Source organism: Nicotiana tomentosiformis, chromosome 12, assembly GCF_000390325.3.
Source record: "Nicotiana tomentosiformis chromosome 12, ASM39032v3, whole genome shotgun sequence".
NCBI classification, from domain to species: domain Eukaryota; kingdom Viridiplantae; phylum Streptophyta; class Magnoliopsida; order Solanales; family Solanaceae; genus Nicotiana; species Nicotiana tomentosiformis.
Genome location: NC_090823.1, coordinates 133,995,802 through 134,021,175, shown reverse-complemented (window position 1 = coordinate 134,021,175; position 25,374 = coordinate 133,995,802). Strand labels below are relative to the sequence as shown.

The following is a 25,374-nucleotide window of genomic DNA, read 5'->3' as shown; positions in this document are numbered from 1 at the left end:
GTAGTTGTGTACAAAAGTTATGATAGATACATTATAGGCTGTCCGGGAAGAGTTTGGAAATCTCTATTGCACAGGGCTGACTTTAAAAGCTTATATCTCGTAATTTATAAGGAATTGGGAGATGCGCAACAAATAAAAGTTATAGCCCTTGGAGTCTAGTTTTCAGAAAGTCAAACCATTCATCATTTAGAGTTTTGTACAAACCGTTATGACCATTACACTAGAGACTGTATGAGAAGAGTTTGAAAATGACTTTTGAAGAATTTGTTCATCGCGAACGCGAGGGGGTGTCGCGAACGTGAAGAACAAACCCCTGGGCAGTAGAATAAAGTCCAAATTCGTGTCATTCTTCCATTTTCGGTCCAAGGAAGCTCGGGTGAGGCGATATTTGGAGAGTTTTTCAAGGAAAACATTGGGGGTAAGAATTCCTAACTTGATTTTGGTTAAATTATATGAATCTATTGTTGTTTTTATCACTAAATTAGTGAATTTGGTTGAAAAATTTAGAAAACCCTCTTGGTTTAAATGTAATATTTGTAGGTCGATTTGTTATTGGAATTCGATAAAATTGGTATGGTTGAACTAGTATCGGAATGGGTGTTCGGATTTCATGAAAATTATGTCGGGTTCTGAGAGACGGGTCCCGCATTGACTTTTGTTGACTTTTTTGGAATAAATTTTTAAATCGACGTATTATTATCCGAAATTATTTTCGATGAATTTTAATGAAGTTATACAATTAATTTGGATAGATTTTAGCGGTCCGGAAGTCAATTCAAGCAAGAGGGCAATTTTGGAATATCGGCATAACTTCAAAGAGGTAAGTGTCTTACTTAACCTCGAGTGGGGGAATTACTCATTAGGCATCGAATCTTATGTGCCATTTGTGAAATGTGAAAAGCCGTGTACGCGAGGTGATGAGTACGTACTCGGCTTGTATGTGTAAATTTTTATTGAGTTAAAGTCTTGAGCATATTGTGTGGTAAATTGGGTAATTGTTGGTATATATTTAATCATCTATTTGTCATGCCTAAATCCTTGTTGTTGTTGAATCTGTTGTTATATGACAATTTGATGTGATTGTTACTTGATTATTTATGTAATTCCGTGAATTTATTGGTTTGATAATTATTGGAATTGAATTTCATTATGAATTTTCCTCTGCAAATAATTAATTAAATGAGCTTAAGAAGAGGTGTTTATATAATTATTAAAAATTTGAATTTAATGAAGACTTTGCTTTATGTTGAATAATTTCTATCTCTATTGGTTGTTTTTGGGTGTTGTACACATTGTGTGGAGCTTTTGGCTATTTGTTATGAAATTAATTGATTTTGTTATATCCTTGGAATTTGTTGTGTCCATTGAGCAAACTGTAATGTGAATTGATTTTGTTATGTTGCCGTGATAATTTGCCGTGTAAATTATTGTGTTGTGTGAATTATTATTTTGAGGAGATAAGGGTGGCATTTCACCGTTGATATTATGTGGGTATAAGGGTGGCATTTCACTGTTGTTGTGTTATTGGAATATTGTCTGGGTGGAGTGATAAGGGTGGCAATAGGAGCAATAAGGGTGGCTAGTGATATTGTCTGGGCGGAACGATAAGGGTGGCAATAGGAGCGATAAGGGTGGCAATAGGAGCGATAAGGGTGGCTATTGTCAGGGATGATATGTGATGATGTGGGGTTGTGGTGTTGATGATTTCATGTGATGTTGTGATTTTCTTGTATTTATTTTTATACCTTGTGCAATTTGTCTTGTTGTTAGTAAATTGATAACATTCTGATTTATGTTGAAATTGAGAGCCTGTGGCTATGGCCAGACAGATTATAAAATAAAATGTGGGCACAAGGTGCCGTGAGTAAATAATGAGGATATTTGGCACATGAATTGTCCGTGCAGTTGAGATATGAAATGTGGGCACGAGGTGCTGTGATAAAATAATAATGATATTTGACACGTGAGTTGTCCGTGCAGTTGTGATATAAAATGAGGAAACGAGGTGCCGGGGAAATATGATGATTTAATTATGGGCATGAGGTGCTGTGAAAACATGAAAAATGGGTTGAGACCCGTATTTATGAAAAATATGAAAATGGGCCGAGACCCGTATTTTTATGATTTTGAAATGATGTGTCACATGGTGACTTTTAATTTAAAGAATTATATTCAAAATATTTATTTGAAAGGATTTTTATTCAAAAATAATTATATGAAAGAATTGTATTTGAAGATATTTATTGAAAGAATTTTTATATTCGAAAGATGTTTATTTGAGAAAATTATATTTGAAAGAGAGTTTTATTCGTAAAAATTATGTGTGAAAGATATTTAATTGAAGAACTTGATTTAATTGGGTGTAAATATATTTATCAATTGTTGAGCGATATTAATGATGATTTTATTGTCTTACTATGCACATCACTGGTTGTTTTATGTTGCCCTTATTGTTATTTGTTTCTTATTATTTTGTATATTATATTGCACAGGTTATTAGACTAGTGAGTGTCTTGACTATACCTCGTCTCTACTCCACTGAGGTTAGTCTTGATACTTACTGGGTACTGACCGTGGTGTACTCATACTACACTTCTGCACATTTTTGTGCAGAGCCAGGTATTGAAGATATCGAACTTGAGTAGAGTTAAAGCGGGATCGTAAGGATTTAAGGTAGAGCTGCTCAGTCGTTGCAGTCCCTTGGTGTAACGACCCGGCCAGTCGTCTTGAGAATTTAAATCTCGTCCGGCGGCATAAGGCCATGAGTAGCTTCGTATTATGTGCCTTGACTTGCGTGGATGAATTCAATTATCGGGTGATTCGAAGTGATTTGGGACACTTAGTCCCTAAATGAGAGCTTAAGTCTTGGAATTTGGACCGTAGTCGGAACTGTGTGAAGACTGATCCGGAATGGAATTCTGTCAACTCCGTTAGCTCCGTTGAGTGATTTTGAGCTTAGGAGCACGTCCGGAATGTGTTTTGGAGGTTTGTAGTAGATTTAGGCTTGAATTGGCGAAGGTTAGATTTTCGGCGATTTCGACTGATAGTGAAAATTTTGATATCGAGCTCATAATGGATTTCTGAAAGTGGTTGTAGGTTCGTAGTGTCATTTGTGACATGTGTGCAAAATTTAAGGTCAACTGGACATGGTTTGATAGGTTTCGGCATCGGTTGTAGGAATTTGAAGTTTCAAGTTCTTTAAGTTTGAATTGGAAGGTGATTCCTGATTTTAGCGTTAGTTGATGTGATTTGAGGGCTCGTCTAAGTTTGTATAGTGTTTTAAGATTGGTTGGTATGTTTGGTTGAGGTCCCGGAGGGGGGGGGGAGGGGGGCTCGGGTGAGTTTCTAGTGCTTAACGGATCAAAAGTTGGATTTGTGTTGCTGCTGAAGTCTTCAGGCATCTGTCATTTTAGCATCTGCGGTGGAGAGACCGCACGTGCGTGATCACACGTGCGGAGAGACAAGTGCAGAAGCAAATCTGGGATGTGTAGTCAGGGGTCGCATGTGCGAAGGAAAATGCCGCATCTGCGATGCCCGCAGATGTGCTAAAGGACACGCAGGCGCGTAGGAGATCACAGAAGCGGACAATAGTCCATAGGCGCGCACTCGCAGGTACGGCCCTTTTTCCGCAGAAGCGGACCCAGCCCTCTTAAGTCGTTTTCACACCTGCGAAGGAAATTCCGCAAGTGCGGCATCACAAGTGCTACCCAAGGTCCGCAGATGCGGAATAACTGGACAGAAAAGGGGCAGATTCGAGGGTTTGAAGTTCACTTCACAAATTTGATTGAGAGCTCGGTAGAAGGCGGAATTTGGAGAGATTTTCGGAGGAAGTTTTTGGGTAATGATTCTTAACTCCCTTATGGTTATATTCCACTAATCTATGCTCGAATTCATCGTTTAAATTCGGATTTGGGGTGAAACATTGAGAAAAGTTCTTAGGCCTAATTTTGGGGTTTTGATCAAGATTTTGGTGTCGAATTTTAGTAAATTTGATATGGTTAGACTCGTGAGTGAATGAGCTTTCGTATTTTAAGAATTTGACCTGATTTCGAGAAGTGGGCCCCACGGGCGATTTTGAGTTAATTTTGAAATTTTCATTAAAATGTTGATTTTGTTAATTAGATGAGTCTATTATTGTTGTAATTATGATATGTAATTGCTTTTGGCTAGATTTGGGCCATTCAGAGCCGGATATTCGTGGAATGGGCATTCTTACGGATTGATTGAGCTTGACTCGAGGTGAGTATCTTGCCTAACCTTGTGTGGGGGAACTACCCCTTAGGATTTGAGTCATCTATGTTGATTGTAGTGTGTGTACGCGAGGTGACGAGTGCGTACTCGGACTTATTTATGAAAAGTTGGCCTTTTAGAGTTCTTATATCCTTCTATTCACTGTGTATGATGTTGTTTTTGGATATGTTTGAATTCCTATTTGCTAGTTTCACCTCTACTTGCTTTGATTAGAGATAATTGCTTTAGGATTCACTCTTATTGTCTATTTGACCCTTATTCGACTTAACCAAAGATTTTACCTCTTCTATCGTCATGCTATATTTTTCATAACTGCTTATCTTTAATTGAAATCATTATTTTCTCATCCTATAATTGTTTAGTCTTAATTGGAGTTATGATTATCTTCCGCTGCTTATCCTTATTTGAATTGTTGAATATTCCTCATAATTGCTCAACCTCAAAAGGAGTTTAGATAATCTATATCTTAGTTGACTTGCCATTATTTGGAACTATTTGACTCGTGTTGGCTTCTTATTGGTTACTTGAATATTGTGGAATCGTTGATACATTTTTGTTTTGTTTTCCCTTGTTAAGCTGTTCTCCTTGTGCCTAGCATTCTTTACTGTGGTTATTCCTTATGAATGAGTTCTACCGTTCTTGTGATTTAAATTCTTGAGGCTATTTGCTCGCCGTACTTTGCATTTCTGCCATTGTTGCTTCTGTACTCGTAGTGGTGATGTACGAGGTTTCTATCGTGTTATAGTTGTTATCTCTGTTGTTTGCGCTGCATATTTAAATTGGGACTACGGACGTATTCCGGGAGATTTCCCAGTACTGCATATTTATTTTGGGACTACGGACGTATTCCGGGAGATCCCCCAGAACTGCATATTTAAATTGGGACTACGGACGTATTCCGGGAGATCCCCCTGTCTTGCATATTTACTTTGGGACTACAGACGTATTCCGGGAGATCCCCCAACACTACATATTTATTTTGGGACTACGGACGTATTTCGGGAGATCTCCTGTACTGCCCCTCGAACTGCATAATTAATTCGGGACTATGGGACAGTATTTCGGTAGATTTCCCCTGTGGTTATATATGTGTTCGGAGCTTCTAATCTTCCATGCTTAGGTGTCACAGAGTGACTTATACTCGAAGGAATATTACTTGAAAAGTTTATATTTGAAAAGTATTTATTTTGAAGGAACTATGTTTGAAGATATTTAGTTGAAAGGGGTATACTTGAAAAGTATTTATCTTGAAAGAACTAGGTTTGAAGGCTAATTATTTGAAAAGCTTATATTTGAAAGGTTTTATCTTGAAAGAACTATGTTTCCAAGATATTTATTTGAAGGAAGTATATTTCAAAAATAATTTCTTATTGGAAAGGATTATATTCTAAAGACCTCAATTTAAAAACTTAAGGGTGAAAGTTTACATTTGAAGGATTTGACTAATTTATTGGGGTTGTTGGCTGAGACCTGATGTAAAAACTATTACAGCTGCTGAGTTACTACTTGCCTTTACTGTATTGTAATTTTTTTTTAATTTGGGTTGTGTTTTCGTTCATTCTTCTGTGTCTTATTCTGGTATTCCGCTGTTACTTCCTATTTTGTTTTCCTTCCTTATTGCAGTTGCTATGTCGTTAGCCATATCGCGGGGTCCTTAGATAGATGCCATGTTCTGTCATCCCTATACTTATGCTTGTTCAGTTTATTAGACCAGTGGGTGTCTTGACTAGTCCTCGTCACTACTTCACCGAGGTTAGTCTTGATACTTACTGGGCACCGCTGTGGTGTGCTCATGCTACTCTTCTGCACAATTTTTATTTTTGTGCAGACCCAGGTATTTGTTCGTTAGCTAGCTGTGTGGACTGTCGCTGCGGAGACTCAAGATAAACCTGCCGTTGTGTTTGCAGTTTTCAGATTCACCTTCAAGTTTTCATTTTGCATTGTTTATTCTTATTTCTGGACAGTTGTATTTAGAAGTTTTCTAGCAAACACTCTGTAGAGCTTATGACTTGTACTACCGGTTTTGGAAATTGTAAGAGATTTCTATTTATTTTGTTAGATGTTAATTAAATAATATTATTTCAATTAATATTAGGCTTAACTAGTCCCTAAGACTAGGTACCATCACGATATCAAACGGAGGGAAAAATTGTGTCGTGACACTTGGAGTTTTTTATTTCATTGTACTGTTAATTTGTAATCAAACAGTATTGTATATTCGGTCCTCGTGATCATTCCATGTATTCAGTTAGAGTTCGTGACTCAGTACTACCAGTTTTAGGAGGTTGTATATTGTAATTATTTCCGCTATTAGTTTCAACAAAAAAAGAAAAAAAATATCTTCAAAATGTAATTGAAATCGGCTTACCTAGTCTTAGAGATTAGGTGCCATCACGACGCCTGTGATGGAATTTTAGGTCGTGACAATATATCTCAACATTAATTGTTATTTCACATAATTCATTCTTATTCTATATTCTGTACGACTTTTTAATAACTAGATTAGCAGCCCAAATTAGCAATAAACTAAAAATAGCCACATTTTTTTACCCAATTTGCAAAGAGAGTTGATTTTGTTTATTTTTTCATAGACAATCGTGCCAAATATATTTTTCCTGATTTTTAGCATTTATTTTAGGTAATATTTGGATACCATTGCTGGTTAATTTCAAAACAGTTACCCTAAATAATAGTAACTCCAATTTCCTTAAAACAGTTACCCTAAATAATGTTTACCTCCTCCATTTCTTCAAAACTCTCTCTCACCTCTTGCGATTTACCTAAAATCCTTGAGTTTTTGACTAAAATTATCCCCTATCTATGGGAGTAGGTTTATTTTTGTCCTTCAAATATAACGCATCTTTAATTCTTTAACTTTGCTAAAGTGAAGTACCTTTAGTCTCACTAACATCACCAACTTAAAAACTAACGGAAAGGGAAAATTTTCTAACGGTGATTGCCTGAACGGAAAGCTTCTCAAATGATTTCCTTATAGGTTCTGTAAAATTGATTAGTTCAAAATAGTGACAATCCCACCTTTACCCAGAGAGTAATTAAAAATGTTGGAAACATATTTTTTTTTAAGTTAACTATCATATGTAGAGAATTCAACTAACAGTGCTCTCCTTCTTTCTTGATTGAGGCACATTTTCTTTTCTTTTTGCTTCTTCATTTGTCAAAATAACTTATAATTAATGTGCATGACTTATGAGAATCAATAGTGCAAACCATTATTTTTTCTGTTTGCAAAGTTAGTTTAAACTTCATATGTTTAATCATCTCCACTTACTGGACACATCAAAAGCAAAAGTAAAACCCAAACTAAAATAAAGATTCATTGAACTCATCTCCTTCACAGAGAAATATGTTAAGTTTCTGAGAAATATGTTATAATAGCCCTTTACACCAGTTAAACCAAAATGAAAAGTTACTAAAATCAATTCTTTTACTCCGGTCTTTTAGCGACAAAAAATAACCCTTTCATGCGCATCAAGCTATCCCAACCGTCTGCTAGGCGTATCAAACTATCTATATAGTCTTCAACAGCAATCCCAACTCATTTTGACCAATCTTCAGCAGCAAAAAATAACCTCCTACAGCGGCAACAAGCAATCCTTTTAAGCAGAAACTTACATATCAAAAAATATATCTCCAGTCACTCTACTTTCTTGAGTTGCTTTCATATGGTCCTGGCTGGCAGGCCCTCTTCTTACCTACAATAAAGAAAAATATTATCGTTATTGTATTATTAATATCGTAATTAAATAAAGTGATATGTGTAATAAACTCATACTAGAAGCTTTACATGAGCAGAAGATGCAATAGGAAATGAGGATTCTTGTCGCACCGTCTCATCATCATGAGAATCTGGATGCAGATGATTTAACTTGCGGGTTTTTTTGTTATGGCTTGGATTATGGCATAAGCTACAATCCAATTTTGTTTACTTCCTTTTCATTTTGTCTACTTGCTCCAACCTCATCGGGCTCTTTTTTCCGAAGCTTTTGTTTTCTTCCTTTGGTACTTTGTCTTTCCAATCGTGGAGGAAAAGGAGGAACATTATTCGACTTAGGCCACATTTCTTGACCATTCATAGGTAGAATAGAAAATGCGTAGATCGTTCTATAAGTTTCTACCTTATAACAATCATCCACATATGTAACGACCCGACTTGTCGTTTTGTGAATTAGCGCCTCGTTCAGTGACTTAAGGTCTCAAGAAACTTTGTGATGTATATTATGACTTGCGTGTGTGGTCGATTTTGATTTTCGGATGATTCAGGATCAAATTGGAAGGACAATTCTTATTTAAGAAGCTTAAAAGAAAAGATCTGACTGGAGAGTTGACTTATGAGAAAACGACTCCGAAATAGAATAATGATGGTTTCAATAGCTTCGTATGGTGATTTCGGACTTAGGCATATGTCCGAATTTGGGTTTGAAAGTCCGTAGGACAATTTGATGCATTTTTGGCGAAAGTTGAAAAATGGAAGATTTTTAAAAAATTTGACCGAGAGTTGAATTTATTGATATCGGGGTCGAAATTTGATTTCGAAAATTAGAACATGTCCATTATGAAATTTATGACTCGTGTGCAAAATTTGAAGTTATTCCGGATTGATTTGATATGTTTCGGTTCGAGTTTTGGAAGTTGGAAGATTTTAAAATTTATGAGTTCGATTTGTGGTGTGATTCGTAGTTTCGATGTTGTTTGATATGGTTTGAGGCCTCGAGCAGGTCTGTGTTATGTTTTAGGATTTATTGGTATGTTTGGTTGAGAGTGTGTTCGAAATTTTATTTGGAAGTCCGTAGTTAAATTAGGCTTGAAATGGCTAAAATAGAAATTTAAGTTTAGAAGTTTGTCCGGAGAGTTAACTTTTTGATATCGGGATTGGAATCCAGTTCTGAAAATTCTCACAGCTCCATTATGTCATTTATGACTTGTGTGCAAAATTTGAGGTCAATTGGACTTGATTTGATAGGTTCCGTCATCGAATGTAGAAGTTAGAAATTCTTAAGTTTCATTAGTCTTGAATTGGGAAGGATGTAACGACCCGGCCGGTCGTTTTGAGAATTTAAGTCCCGTCAGGCGGCATAAGGCCCTAAGAAGCTTCATATTATGTGTATTGACTTGCGTACATGGTTGAATTCGATTACCGGATATTTCAGAATGATTTGGGACACTTAGTCCCTAAAATAGAAGCTTAAGTCTTAGGATTTTGACCGTAGTCGGAACTATATGAAGACGACTTCGGAATAGAGTTCCGTCGATTTCATTAGCTCTGTTGGGTAATTTTGGACTTAGGAGGGTGTCCGGACTGTAAATCCGAGGTCTGTAGCTGATTTTGGCTTGAAATGGCGAAAGTTGAATTTTTGGAGATTTGGACCGAAAGTGGATTTTTTGATATCGGGATCGGAATGCGATTCCGATAGTTGGAACAGCTCCATTATGTTATTTGGGAATTTTTTGCAAAATTTGACGCCATTCCGGGTTGATTTGATAGGTTTCGGCACGGGTTTTAGAAGTTGAAAGATTTGAAAATTTATAAGTTCGATTCATGGTGCGATTCGTAGTTTCAACGTTGTTTGATATGATTTGAGACCTCGAGCGGGTCCGTGTTAGGGTATAGAACTTATTGGATTGTTTGGACAGGCTCCTGAGGGCCCCAGGTGTTTTTCGGACGAGTTGCGGATGATTTTCCATGGTTTTGGTAAGGTCTGAGTTGTCACGACCCAAATTATCCCTTCGTAAGGTGTCGTGATGGCACCTAGTCTTTACGACTAGGTAAGCCTAATATTGCAAAAAATATAAAGAAACACAATATTTTAAAGATAAACAACATATTATAAATAGCCAAGAGTAGTACCACTCGGCATATACAAAATAATTTTCCAAGACCCGGAATATCACTAAGTCACAAGCTGTTACAATCTATGTAGCTCTATACAAAAGTCTGAAGATAATAAAGAAAGTCTTTAGGTGAGGGAGTAGAAGGGGACTCCGAAGATCTGCGGACGCAAGCAGTAGTACATTGAAGTCTCCTAAAATCAGCAGCACGTACTAACCCCGAGGTTGATAGCTCGCACCTGGATCTGCACATGAAAACATGTGCAGGGAAGGGCACGAGTACACCACAATAGTACCCAGTAAGTGCCAAGCCTAACCTCAGTCGAGTAGTGACGAGGTCAGGTCAAGGCCCTACCAGAGTAAATATAATAAATTAAACAGTAAAAGATATAAGTAAAATTTATGGTGACACAGTTAAAGAGATTTTCGAAAATTTAACAGTTAAGGGAGCCCTCGGCTCAGAACAAAGTAACCACAATGGGGAATCTCTCGGGATACCGTCCCGTAGTTCCGAATGAATATGCAGTACAGGGGGGATCTCTCAGAATACGTCCGTAGTCCTAAAATAAATATGCAGTGCTGCGGGATCTCCCGAAATACGTCCGTAGTCCCAAAGTAAATATGCAGTGCTGGGGGATCTCCCGGAATACGTCCGTAGTCCCAAAGTAAATATGCAACGCAAGATGAAATGACAGGTATGGCATCGAGTTATACAGTTTATACTGAACACAGACAAGGAAAATAGGAATTTAACTAAGCATGGCGCACAGAATGTCTAATAGGCAGTTAAAACACGTAAGCATGCTTTTCTAGTCTATACTAAACAATTAAGCATATTAGTGCAATTTAATAAGAGAAGCAATTTATGATTTAAAAAGGATAAACAGGATTTTTGCAATAACAGCCCGTGTACGTACTCGTCACCTCACGTACACGGCGCCCACACACCAAATAATATCAAGACATCCTAAGGGGAAAGTCCCCAACACAAGGTTAGGCAAGCCACTTACCTCGAACCGCTCAAATCACCTCGATAACACGTTCTTGCCACGAGTATCCGACTCCAAATGGCCCGAATCTATTCAAATAAATTGCATAATGTAAATATAACTACGAGTAACTAATTTAGCTAATTAATTCGAAGCTAAAGCGTGAAATATGTAAAACGCCCAAAACGTCATCTCGAGCTCACGTCTCGGAATCGGGTAAAAGTCACAAAATACGAACACCCATTAACTCACGAGTTTACTCGTACCAAAATTGCTCAAATCCGATACCAAAATCTCGATCAAAACTCCAAAATTCGGCCTAAGAATCTTTCTCAATTTTTCACCCTAAATCCAAAATTAGATGATGAAATCAACCATAGATTAATGGAATATAACCATAAAGGTGTTAGGAATCATTACTCAAAACTTCCTCCGAAAATCTCTCCAAATTACGCCTTCTACCGAGCTCTCAATCAAATTTTTGTGTTATGAACTCAACCCTTATTTTTGAACCTTAAATTCTGCCCAGGTGCGTTCTTCTTCGCGAACGCAACATCACGATCGCGAACGCCGTGAACAATCTTCCACTGGACCAAAATTCCTCCTTCGCGAACACGAGGGGACTCTCGCGAAAGCATACCTTCCACTGAGGACCCTTCGCGAATGCGGGAACCTCTTCGCGAACGCGGGAACCTCTTCGCGAATGCGTAGGCTTAATGCCCGAAGCTTCCTCTGCCCTGTTCCTCTATGCGAATGCGAGGACCATATCACGAACGCGTAGGCTTAAGGTCCCACACCTTCGCGAACGTGGGAACAACATCGCGAATGCGAAGAACAACTTCGCTGCCTTTCCCAGATGCTCTACGCGATCGCGAGGCACTTCTCGCGAATGCGATGAAGGATTTTTCCACAATAAAACACCAGAAATCTACCACTTCTCTAAGTCCAAAGATGACTCGTTGAGCATCCGAAACATACCCGAGGCCCCTGGGACCTCGACCAAACATACCAACTAATCCTATGATACCATATGAACTTAGTCGAGCTCTCGAATCACGTCAAACAACGCTAAAATCACGAATCACCCTCCAATTCAAACTTAAAGAACTTGAAACTTCAAAATTCTACAACCGATGCCGAAACCTATTAAATCACGTCCGATTGACCTCAAATTTTGCGCACAAGTCATAATCAACATTACGGACCTACTCCAACTTCTGGAATCGAAAAACGATCCCGATATCAAAAATTCCACTACCGGCCCAAAACTCCAAAAATTCGACTTTCGCCATTTCAAGCCTAAATGAGCTACGAACCTCCAAAACACAATCCGGACATGCTCCTAAACCCAAAATCACCTAACAGAGCTAACGGAACCGACATAATTCCATTTCGAGTCGTCTTCACATAGTTCCAACTAAGATCCAAATCCTAAGGCTTAAGCTCTCATTTAGGGACTAAGTGTCCCAAAACACTCCGAAACTCAAAACCGATTATCCCGACAAGTCACAATAGTAGAAATAGATTTGGGGAAAGCAATTAATAAGGGTTCGGGGCTCTAACTCTCAAAATGACCGGCCGGGTTGTTATATCCTCCCCCTTGTTTTAAACAATCGTTCATCCTCGAACGAGTATAAAGACATACCTGAAATTGTGAAAAGATGAGAGTACTGGCTGCGCATATCCTGCTCGGTCTCCCAAGTCGCCCCCTCGACCGGCTGACCCCTCCACTGGACACTTACTAAAGCAATATTCTTTGACCTGAGCTTTCTGACCTGCCTGTCCAAAATGGCTACTGTCTCCTCAACATAAGATAGATCTTTATCCAGCTGGACTGAGTTGAAATCCAATACATGAGTCGGATCACCATGATACTTCCGGAGCATAGACACGTGGAATACCGGGTGAACTCCTGCTAGGCTAGGAGGCAAGGCAAGCTCATAAGCAACCTCCCCAACTCGCCGCAATATCTCAAAAGGAGCAATGAACCTCGGGGTCAGCTTGCCCTTCTTCCCGAACCTCATGACACCCTTCATAGGTGATACCCGAAGCAAGACCCGCTCACCAACCATAAATGCCAAATCACGAACCTTATGGTATGCATAACTCTTCTGCCTGGACTGGGATATGCGAAGTCTCTCCTGAATCACCTTCATCTTATCCAGGGCATCCTGGACCAAATCTGTACCCAACAATCGGGCCTCGCCCGGCTCAAACCATCCTACTGGGGACCGGCACCGCCTACCATATAAAGCCTCATACAGTGCCATCTGAATGCTAGACTGGTAACTGTTGTTGTAAGCGAACTCTGCAAGTGGCAAGTATTGGTCCCATGACCCTCCGAACTCCATCACACAGGCACGGAGCATATCCTCAAGAATCTGAATCGTGCGCTCGGACTGTCCGTCCATCTGAGGGTGAAAGGCTGTGCTCAACTCCACCCTAGTACCCCAACTCCTGCTGTACGGCTCTCCAAAATCGTGATGTGAACTGTGTACCTCTGTATGAAATGATGGATACTGGAATACCATGAAGGCGGAAAATCTCTCTGATATAAATCTCAGCCAACCTCTCAAAAGAATAAGTGGTCAACACTGGAATAAAATGAGCTGACTTGGTCAGCCGATCCACGATCACCCAAATAGCATTGAACCTTATCAAAGTCCGTGGAAGTCCAACTACAAAGTCCATGGTGATCTGCTCCCACTTCCACTCTGGGATCTCTAACCTCTAAAGTAATCCACCCGACCTCTGATGCTCATATTTAACCTACTGACAGTTGAGACACTTGGCCACAAACCCAACTATATCCTTCTTCATCCTCCTCCCCCAGTAGTGCTGTCTCAAATCCTGGTACATCTTCGCAGCACCGGGATGAATGGAGTACTGTGAGCTGTGGGCCTCCTCGAGAATCAACTCCCGAAGCCCATCTACATTGGGCACACAGATCCGGCCCTGCATCCTCATCACACCGTCATCACCAATAGTCACATCTTTGGCATCACCTCGCAGAACCATGTCCTAAAGAACTAGAAGATGAGGATCATCATACTAGCTCTCCCTGATACGGTCATAAAGAGAAGACCGAGCAACCACACAAGCTAATACCCGTCTAGGCTCTGAAATATCCAATCTCACAAACTGGCTGGCTAAGGCCTAAAAATCTAAGGCTAAGGTCCTCTCAGATACCAGAAGATATGCCAAACTTCCCAAACTCTCTGCCCGACGACTCAAGGCATCGACCACTATATTGGCCTTCCCCGGGTGGTATAATATAGTGATATCATAGTTTTAAGTAGCTCCAACCACCTCCGCTGACGCAAATTAAGGTCCTTCCGCCTGGACAAGTACTGCAAACTCCGATGGTCAGTGTAAATCTCACAGAGAACACTGTACAAATAATGACACCAGATCTTCAGTGCTTGAACAATAGTTGCTAACTCGAGATCATGAACCGGATAATTCTTCTCATACACCTTCAACTGTCGAGACGCGTAGGCAATCACCCTACCGTCCTGCATTAATACCGCTCCAAGGCCAATCCTCGAGGTATCACAATAGACAGTGTAGGACCCCGAACCTGTAGGCAATACTAATACTGGGGCTGTAGTCAAAGTTGTCTTGAGCTTCTGAAAGCTCTGCTCGCACTCCTCGGTCCACTTGAACGGAGCACCTTTCTGGGTCAGCCTGGTCATAGGTGCTGCAATGGATGAAAATCCCTCCACAAAGCGACGGTAATACCCCACCAAACCAAGGAAACTGCAGATCTCCGTAGCTGATGACGGTCTAGGCCAACACTGCACGGCCTTCACCTTCTTTGGATCTACCTTGATCCCATCACAAGACACTCTGTGGCCCAAGAATGCCACTGAATCAAACCAGAATTCAAACTTAGAAAATTTTGCATACAACCTCTTCTCCCTCAAAGTCTGAAGCACGGTCCTCAGGTGCTGCTCATGATTTTCCCAAGACCGAAAATATACCAGGATGTCGTCAATAAACACAATGACGAAGGAATCAAGATAAGGCCGGAATACACTGTGCATCAAATGCATAAAGGTTTCTGGGGCATTGGTCAGCCCAAATGACATGACAAAAAACTCATAGTGACCATATCTGGTCCTGAAAGCAGTCTTCGGGATATCCAGTTCCCGTATCTTCAACTGATGATAGCCAGAACGCAAGTCAATCTTGAAAAACACCCTGTCACCCTGTAACTGATCAAATAAATCATCAATGCGAGGCAAAGGATACTTGTTCTTCACTGTAACCTTGTTCAGCTGCCGATAATCAATACACAAACGCATAGAACCATCCATCTTCTTCACAAATAAGACCGGAGCACCCCAAGGTGATACACTGGGCCTGATGAAACCCTTATCAAGCAACTCCTGCAACTGCTCCTTCAACTCCTTCAACTCAGGAGGAGCCATACGGTAAGGAGGAATAGATATGGGTTGAGTGCCCGGCAACAAATCAATGCCGAAATCAATATCTCTGTCGGGCGACATGCCCGGAAGATCAGCTGGAAACACATCTGGAAAGTCCCTCACTACTGAAACTGACTTAACTGTAGGGGTATCAATACTGACATCTCTCACATAGGCCAAATACGCATCACACCCCTTCTCAACCATTCGCTGAGCCTTAAGAAATGAAATGACCCTACGAGGAGTATACACTAAGGTACCTATCCGCTCTAATCTCGGCAAGCCTGGTATAGCCAGCATCATGGTCTTAGCGTGACAATCAAGAACATCATAATGAGGCGACAACCAGTCCATGCCTAAGATAACATCAAAATCTACCATACTGAGTAATAACAAATCGGCTCTTGTCTGAAAACCACTAAGAGCAATCAAACACGATCGATATATGCGGTCCATAATGAGAGAATCTCCCACAGGAGTAGATATATAAATAGGGGAACTCAAAAAATCCCGAGATATCCCTAAATGTGGAGCAAAATAAGAAGACACATATGAATACGTAGAGCCTGGGTCAAATAATACTGATGCGTCCCCATGACAATCATGGACGATACCTATGATGACTGAATCTGAAGCAACGGCCTCTGAACGGGCTGGAAGGGCATAGTACCTAGCCTGGCCTCCCCCTCTAGGGCGACCTCGACCTCCCCGACCTCCACCTCGAGCTGGCTGAGGAGGTGGGGTGGCAGCTGGTGCTGGAAGAATGGCCGGAGGACCAGGTGGAGCACGTGGAGGATGATAATTCTGTAGAGGTGCACCCCTCCTAGCTCTGGGGCAATCTCTAACCAGGTGACGAGTATCACCACACTCAAAACAACCTCTCGGAGGACACGAAAGCTGAGACTGACTCGGACCTGTCCTGCTGGACTGGCCGGCAATAGCACCTCGAGTAGGAGGCATACTAGATACTGGCGGTGCATAATAGGGCTCCTGAGGTCTATGAGGAGCTGGAACACCGCTGGCTACTGAAAGAGTTGAATGAACAGGGCGACTCACAAAACCCCTACCATAGCGTGCTGTTGGTGCACGAGCTCCTGAATAATGACCAGTCTCTCAAGACCTCTTGGCCTCTCTCTCCTTTCTGTCCCGGGCAAACATGCCCTCCACCCTCCTGGCAATGCTCACTGCCTGCTGATAAGTGATGTCCATCTCCAACTCTCTAGCCATACTGGTCAGAATACTGGGGTGGAGTCCCTCAATGAAGCAACGAACCCTCTCTCTGACTGTAGCAACCAGAGCTGGCGATCTAACTCTCTAAAATGGACTGCATACTCCGACACAGTCATAGCACCCTGACGCAACTGCTCAAGCTCTGCACGCCAAGCGTCCCTGAGGCTCTGAGGAACATACTCACGCAAGAACATCTCTGAAAACTGAGTCCAAGTGAGTGAGGCTGCCTCGTCCGGACTACTCAACTCATAGGCATGCCACCACTGATATGCCGCTCCCCTAAGCTGGAAAGGGATGAAAGAAACCCCACTCATCTCCACAATGCCCATAGTGCTGAGAATACGATGACACTCCTCAAGAAAACCCAGAGCATCATCTGAAGCTAGTCCGCTAAAAGTAGGTGGGTGGTACATCTTGTACCTCTCAAGTCTGAGCTGCTCTGCCTCAGAAGCAGCTACCCTGATCTCATGCTGAATCGGAGCCACTGGGGGCATAGGAATATACTCTAGGTCCTGATCAACCTGGACCCTCTGATTAGGAGTGCGGGTTGCGGGAGTCTGTGCCCCTCCCCCGGCCTGAGATGTAGCGGGAGCTATCAGAAATAGTCCAGCCTCAGCCAGAGTGCTGAACATGCTCAAGAATTGAGCTAAAGTCTCCTGGAGGGCTGGAGTAGCAATAGGGATCTCCGGTGCTGGCCCTCCAGCTGGAGCTGCTGGGGGCTCCTCTGATGCAGCTCTCGCAGGTGCTCGGGCTGCACCACGTGGTTGTCCTCTACCCCGACCCCGGCCTCTGGCGGCTCTGACAGGGGGCTCGGGTGCCTGATCGTCGGTCCTCCCAGTACGGGTCCTCACCATCTGTGAGAAAGAATAGAATAGAATCTTAGAATTTCTGGTGTCAATAACTCGCACGACAAGGAAATCAAGAAATATGATTGTTCTTAACATTTACATAGCCTCCCGTAGATAAGTACGGACGTCTCCGCACCGATCCACGAGATTCTAATAAATCGGCTTGTGACTCGCGACTCCTATGAACCTAGTGCTCTGATACCAACTTGTCACGACCCAAATTATCCCTCCGTAAGGTGTCGTGATGGCACCTAGTCTTTACGACTAGGTAAGCCTAATATTGCAAAAAATATAAAGAAACACAACATTTTAAAGATAAACAACATATTATAAATAGCCAAGAGTAGTACCACTCGGCATATACAAAATAATTTCCCAAGACCCGAAATATCACTAAGTCACAAACTACTATAATCTATGTAGCTCTATACAAAAGAAAGTCTCTAGGCGAGGGAGTAGAAGGGGACTCCGAAGATATGCGGACGCAAGCAGTAGTACCTTGAAGTCTCCTAAAATCAGCAGCACGTACTAACCCCGAGGCTGATAGCTCGCACCTGGATCTGCACACGAAAACATGTGCAGGGAGGGGCATGAGTACACCACAATGGTACCAAGTAAGTACCAAGCCTAACCTCGGTCGAGTAGTGACGAGGTTAGGTCAAGGCCCTACCGGAGTAAATATAATAAATTAAACAGTAAAAGATATAAGTAAAATTTATGGTGACACAATTAAAGAGATTTTCAAAAATTTAAACAGTTAAGGGAGCCCTCGGCTCAGAACAAAGTAAACACAATGGGGAATCTCCCGGGATACCGTCCCGTAGTTCCGAATGAATATGCAGTATAAGGGGGATCTCCCAGAATAAGTCTGTAGTCCCAAAGTAAATATGCGGTGCTGGGAGATCTCCCGGAATACGTCCGTAGTCCCAAAGTAAATATGTAGTGCTGGGGGATCTCTCGAAATACGTCTGTAGTCCCAAAGTAAATATGCAGTGCTGGGGGATCTCCCGGAATACGTCCGTAGTCCCAAAGTAAATATGCACTGCTGGGGGATCTGCTGGAATACATCTGTAGTCCCAAAGTAAATATGCAGTGCTGGGGGATCTCCCGGAATACATCCGTAGTCCCAAAGTAAATATGCAACGCAAGATGAAATGGAAGGTATGGCATCGAGTTATATAGTTTATACTGAACACAGACAAGGAAAATAGGAATTTAACTAAGCATGGTGCACAGAATGTCAAATAGGCAGTTAAAACACGTAAGCATGCTTTTCTAGTCTATACTAAACAATTAAGCATATTAGTGCAATTTAATAAGAGAAGCAATTTATGATTTAAAAAGGATAAACATGATTTTTGCAATAACAGTCCGTGTACGTACTCGTCACCTCATGTACACGGCGCCCACACACCAAATAATATCAAGACATCATAAGGGGAAAGTCCCCAACACAAGGTTAGGCAAGCCACTTACCTCGAACCTCTCAAATCACCTCGATAACACGTTCTTGCCACGAGTATCCGACTCCAAATGGCCCGAATCTATTCAAATAAATTACATAATATAAATATAACTACGAGTAACTAATTTAGCTAATTAATTCGAAGCTAAAGCGTGAAATTAGGAAAAACGCCCAAAGAGTCACCCCGGGCCCATGTCTCAGAATCAGGTAAAAGTCACAAAATACGAACACCCATTCACTCACGAGTTTACTCGTACCAAAATTGCTCAAATCCGATACCAAAGTCTCGATCAAAACCCCAAATTTCGGCTTAATAATCTTTCTCAATGTTTCACCCCAAATCCGAAATTAAATGATGAAATCAACCATAGATTAGTGGAATATAACCATAAAGGAGTTAGGAATCATTACCCAAAAACTTCCTCCGAAAATCTCTCCAAATTTTGCCTTCTACCGAGCTCTCAATCAAATATTTGTGTTATGAACTCAACCCTCATTTTTTAACCTTAAATTCTGCCCTGGTGCATTCTTCTTCGCGAACGCGACATCACGATCGCGGACATGATGAACAATCTTCCACTGCCCTAAAATTCCTCCTCCGTGAACGAGAGGGGACTCTCGCGAACGCATATCTTCCACTGACGGACCCTTCGCGAATGCGGGAACCTCTTCGCGAATGCGTAGGCTTAATGCCCGGAGCTTCCTCTGCCCCGTTCCTCTACGCGAACGCGAGGACCATATCGCGAACGCGTAGGCTTAAGGTCCCACACCTTCGCGAATGCGGGAACAACATCGCGAACACGAAGAACAACTTCGCTGCCTTTCCCAGATGCTCTACGCGATCGCGAGGCACCTCTCGCGAATGCGATGAAGGATTTTTCTGCAATAAAACACCAGAAATCTGCCACTTCTCTAAGTCCAAAGATGACTCGTTGAGCATCCGAAACACACCCGAGGCCCCCGGGACCTCGACCAAACATACCAACCAATCCTAAAATACCATACAAACTTAGTCAAGCTCTCAAATCACATCACACAATGCTAAAATCACGATTCACCCTCCAATTCTAACTTAAAGAACTTGAAACTTCAGAATTCTACAACTAATGCCGAAACCTACCAAATCACGTACGAGTGACCTCAAATTTTGCACACAAGTCATAATCAACATTACGGACCTACTCCAACTTCCGGAATCGGAAAACGACCCAGATATCAAAAATTCCACTACCGGCCCAAAACTGTAAAAATTTGACTTTCGCCATTTCAAGCCTAAATGAGCTACGCACCTCCAAAACACAATCTAGACACACTCCTAAACCCAAAATCACCGAACTGAGCTAACGGAACTCACAGAATTCCATTTCGGAGTCGTCTTCACACAGTTCTGACTACGGTCCAAATCCTAAGGCTTAAGCTCTCATTTTGGGACTAACTATCCCAAAACACTCCGAAACGCAAAACCAATCATCCCGGCAAGTCACAATAGCAGAAATAGATTTGAAGAAAGCAGTTAATAGGGGTTCGGGGCTCTAACTATCAAAATGACCGGCCGGGTCGTTACATGAGTTCTGGTATAATCGCACCTACGGACCTTGGGCACAGGTGCGATGGTCGCAAGTGCAAAGATAGAGGCGCATGTGTGATAAGAGCTGGACTTGGCAGTCTTCGCAAGTGCGGAGAATTTGTGTGCATCAGCGGACTCTCACGTACGGAGAAGGAAGCGCAGATACGAGAATTGAGAGTTGGCCAGGGGTCGCAGGTACGAGGAAGTTCCGTATCTGCGATGCCTGCAGATGTGCAGAAGGCTCGCATGTGCGGAGACTGTGGGAGTTAGTGACTTTTGCTGGTGCGACTGGTTAGACCGCAGGTGCGAGAAATGGTCGCAGGTGCGAGGAGAAAGGGATTGGAATCGAGGATTAGTTCATTTTCACTCCATTTTTTTTATTTTTAGCTTGGGAGAAGGCAATTCTTTGAGGGAGTTTTAGAGGAATCTTGTGGATAATGATTTCTTACTCGAATTTGATTTTATTGCATTAATCTATAGTTATTTATCCATTTAATTTCGGATTTTTGGGGTTGAAATTGGGAAACCTTGGAAGAACTTCTTCAATAAAGATTTTGAGTTCTAAATGGGGATTTATGGTCGGATTTGAGTAATTCTTATATGGTTGGACTCGTGAGTGAATGGGTTTTCGTATTTTGTGATTTTTATCTGATTCTGAGATGTGGGCCCGAGTTGACTTTTTAGGGTGAATTTTAGAATTTTTGTTAAAATATTGATTTTATTGATTAGATGAGTCTACTATTGTTGTATTCATGTTATACAATTGTGTTTGGCTAGATTTGGGCTATTCAGAGCCGGATATTCGTGGAAAAGGCATTGTGACCGATTGTTTGATCTTGATTCGAGGTAAGTATCTTGCCTAACCTTGTGTGGGGAACTTCCCCTTAGGATTTGAGTCTTCTATGTTGATTGTAGTCCGTGTACACGAGGTGACGAGTGCGTGCACGGACTTATTTGTGGAAAGCTGGCCTCTTAGGGTTCTTAGGTCCTTGTATTCATTAAATATGCAGTTGTTCTTGTTATGATTTTATATCTTAATTACTAGATTCACATTTACCTGCTTAATTAGAATCAATTGCTTCATGATCCACTATTATTGTTACTTGATTCATATGTGCCTTAATTGAAACTGTTATCTCTTTTATAGCCATGCTATCTTTTCATAACTGCTTATCTTCATTTGGAATTTATATTATTTCATCCTATAATTGTTCAGTCTTAATTGAGGTTATGATTATTTTTCTGCTGCTTATCCTTACTTGTTTTATTTGGCATTATTTGATTCGTGTTAGCTTCCCTGTTGTTGAAATGTATATTGTGGGATCGTTGCTACACATTAGTTTTTCCTTTGTTGAGCTGTTCTCTTTACGCCTAACATTCTTTACTGTGGTTATTCCTTGTGAATTAGTTCTACCATTTCTTTGTGAATTAAAGTTTTTGAGTTGATTTACTTGTCGTACTTTGTATTATTGTCATTGTTGTTGTTGTACTTGTTGTGGTGATGCACGAGGTTTCTACTGTGCGATTGTTATTATTGTGATGCATGAGGTTTCTATCGTGCGGTTGTTATTATAGGGTTGCACGAGGTTTCTGCCGTGTTATTGTTACTATTGATATTTGCATATGCGGCGTGACAAGGCGGGATATGTATATATATGTGTGGGTTGCGCATGTGGCGAGCCAAGGTGGGAACATTATTATGCATGTGTGGCGAGACAAGGCCGGCATTTATGTTACTATTGCACACGTGGCGAGACAAGGTGGGCTGTGTCAGGGATTGATTTGTGATGATTTGTGGCCTGGGGGCATTCTTGTTGTTGATATTTGTGAAGTGGTATACATACATGTGTGAGCTTTATCTTGTGAAAGCTGTGAGAAAATATTCTACGTGATGTCCGTTCTTTTCTTTTCCTTATGCTTATTTGCTGATATGGACTATGGTAGGACACTTGCACAAGCATATACGTAGTTAAGCACTCTTATCGTATAAGAGGTGTTCTTGACATTGTTGAGCATAGATTCTCACCCTTGTTTACTTGCCTTCTATGTGAGAATGGCTCTATTGGCACGTGAGTCGTTAGTGCGGTTATGCGGTGTTATGAGGGCACAGGATGCCAAGTGTTAGGGTTCAGGTATTGAGACCCGTAAGTTGTGAATTGTCCGAGGTTCGGTACCTCGTGGAGTTGTTGGCTAAAACCTGATGTAAAAGGGTTGTAGTTGCTGAGTTATTACTTGTCCTTGCTATATTTGTGATTCCGGATTTAGGTTGGGTTCCATTCATTTTTCTGTGTCATTTTCATGATATTTCGCTGACACTGTTGTTTCCTTCCTTATTTCCATTACTGTACGGTGAGTCATATTGCATAGTCTTTATGTAGACATCATACTTCTGCTGCTCATATACTTGTACCTCTTTAGTTTAATAGACCAGTAAGTGTCTTGACTGTTCCTCATCACTACTCCACCGAGGTTAGTCTTGATACTTATTGGGCACCACTGTGGTGTGCTCATGCTACTCTTCTGCACATTTTTTTGGTGCAGATCCAGGTAATTATTCATTAGCTAGCTGTGTGGACTGTTGCTGCGGAGACTCAAGGTAAACCTATCGCTGCGTTCGCAGGCTTCGGAGTCACCTTCAACTTTTCATTTTGCACTGTTTATTCTTATTTCTAGAAAGTTGTATTTAAAATTTTTCTAGCAAACACTCTGTAGAGATTATGACTTGTACTATCGATTTTGGGAATTGTAAAAGATTCTATTTAAATAATGTTGTTGTTTTAATTATTATTAGGCTTACCTAGTCCTTAAGACTAGGTGCCATCACGATACCCAAACAGAGGGGAAATTGGGTCGTGACAAGTTGGTATTAGAGCTCTAGGTTCATAGGTGCTACGAGTCATAAGCGAGTTTAGTAGAGTCTTGTGGATCGGTACGGAGACATCTGTACTTATCTTCGAGAGGCTATAGAACTATTAGGACAATCTCACTTCTTTCATTCCTATCGTGCGAGCTTATTGATCTCGGAGGTTGAACTTTTATCATTCCATTCTCTCACATATGGTGAGGACACGAGCTACAGTTATAGACGGTGTTGCTCCAAGAGCAAGTATCATTAGAGGCAGAGGCAGAGGCAGACGAGGAGTAAGTGTCACAGCCAGAGCACCTACCAGAGCAGCAGTTGAGAAACCGCCAGTAGTTCCAGTTAGGGAGCAGGTACATGAGGCTCCTGTTATTACCCCCGAACTTCAAGAGACCTTAGCACTGTTCCTGAGCATGTTTGGTACATTGTCTTAGGCGGGGTTGATTCTGGTTGCACCAGCTACTTCACAGACCGGGGGAGGAACCCAAACCCCCGCCGCCCACACCCCAGAGCAGCGAGTTCATGTTCGTCAGGTTCCAGGTGTCATGGCGACACAGCCTGTGGTTCCAGTTCAGCTCGTGGTCAGTGCAGCAACATCTGAGGAAGAGCAGCTTAGACTTGTAAGGTTCAAGAAATATGACCCTCCTACATTCAGTAGTTTGGTTTCAGAGAGTGCACAGGGTTTTTTGGAAGAGTGTCACCGCATTCTCCGTACTATGGGTATTGTGAAGACGAGCGAGGTTGCTTTTATTACGTTCCAGCTCAAGGGAGCGGCTTACCAGTGGTGGCGGGCATATGAGTTGGGTAGCCCAGCTGAGTTAGCTTCACTAACGTGGGTTCAGTTTTTAGAGATGTTCTTGAGAGAGTTTGTACCTCAGTCCCTTCGAGATGCATGGCGCGCGGAGTTTGAGCAGCTGCGCCATGGCACTATGTCAGAGTCAGGGTATGCCGTGAGATTCAGTGATTTGGCCAGGCATGCGCTTGCTTTGGTTGCCAGAGTTAGAGAGTGTGTCCTCAGATTCATTGAGGGACTCAGGCATGATATTCGGTTCATCATGGCTCGGGAGTTAGAGTCAGATGTTTCGTTTCAACAGGGGGTAGGATCGCTCGCCGTGCAGAGACCATATGGGATCAGGAGGAAGAGGACATGCGGGGCTATGAGAGAGAGTACATGCGAGATCAGGAGAGAGAGGACAGGAAGGTGAGGAGGCCTCGTAGACTGGAGAGATCTACTGGTCCTTATTTTAGAGACAGGGTACGACATGGTAGAGGTTTTGTGGGTCAGCCAATTCAGTTTGCACTTCAGGCTTCGCACAGTGTTTCAGGTGCTCCTCGGTCTCAGAGTACCCGTATTGCACAGTTCCCACAACCACGTCAGCAGAGAGGTTACTTCGAGTGTGATACCAGCCACAGGGTGAGAGATTATCCTAGACTCCGGATAGGTATGTCACAGTGAAGTATTCAGGCGAGTAGAGTGCGCCCATGAGGGGAAGGCCCGACCCGTTGATGTGTTTCATATAGTAGGCTTGAGGCCACTGCGCCAGATGATGTCATACAGGTATGATTTTTATTTGTTATAGAGGGGCATCATTCGTATATTGATTCGGTCCTGCTTATCAGGGCGAGTTCCCCTACTTGTTGTCCCACCTATGGGTGAGTTTATGACTTAGTATTATGTTTAGATGTTCACCCCGTTGGGAGATTATATGAGTGATAGTCATGTCTATCGTTTGTTTCTATTCATTATTGAAAGTTACGAGACTATAAGTGAATTCACGTTGTCCATTATGGCAGGTTTGATGTGATTCCTGAGTAAATTGGTTATAATTTGTGATTTGATACTCTACCGGGGTGAGAGTTTAGCAAGTGTTGAGATTTTATTGGCAG

At 41.7% G+C, this 25,374-nt stretch overlaps 1 protein-coding gene across 1 annotated transcript; it reads left to right on the top strand.

Annotated features, from left to right (window-relative positions):
• Window positions 1-24,032: 24,032 nt before the first annotated feature.
• LOC138903437 (uncharacterized) lies at window positions 24,033-24,692 on the top strand. The gene has a single exon (XM_070191409.1). The coding sequence runs from the start codon at window positions 24,033-24,035 to the stop codon at window positions 24,690-24,692; it is 660 nt and encodes a 219-aa protein (XP_070047510.1).
• Window positions 24,693-25,374: the final 682 nt, after the last annotated feature.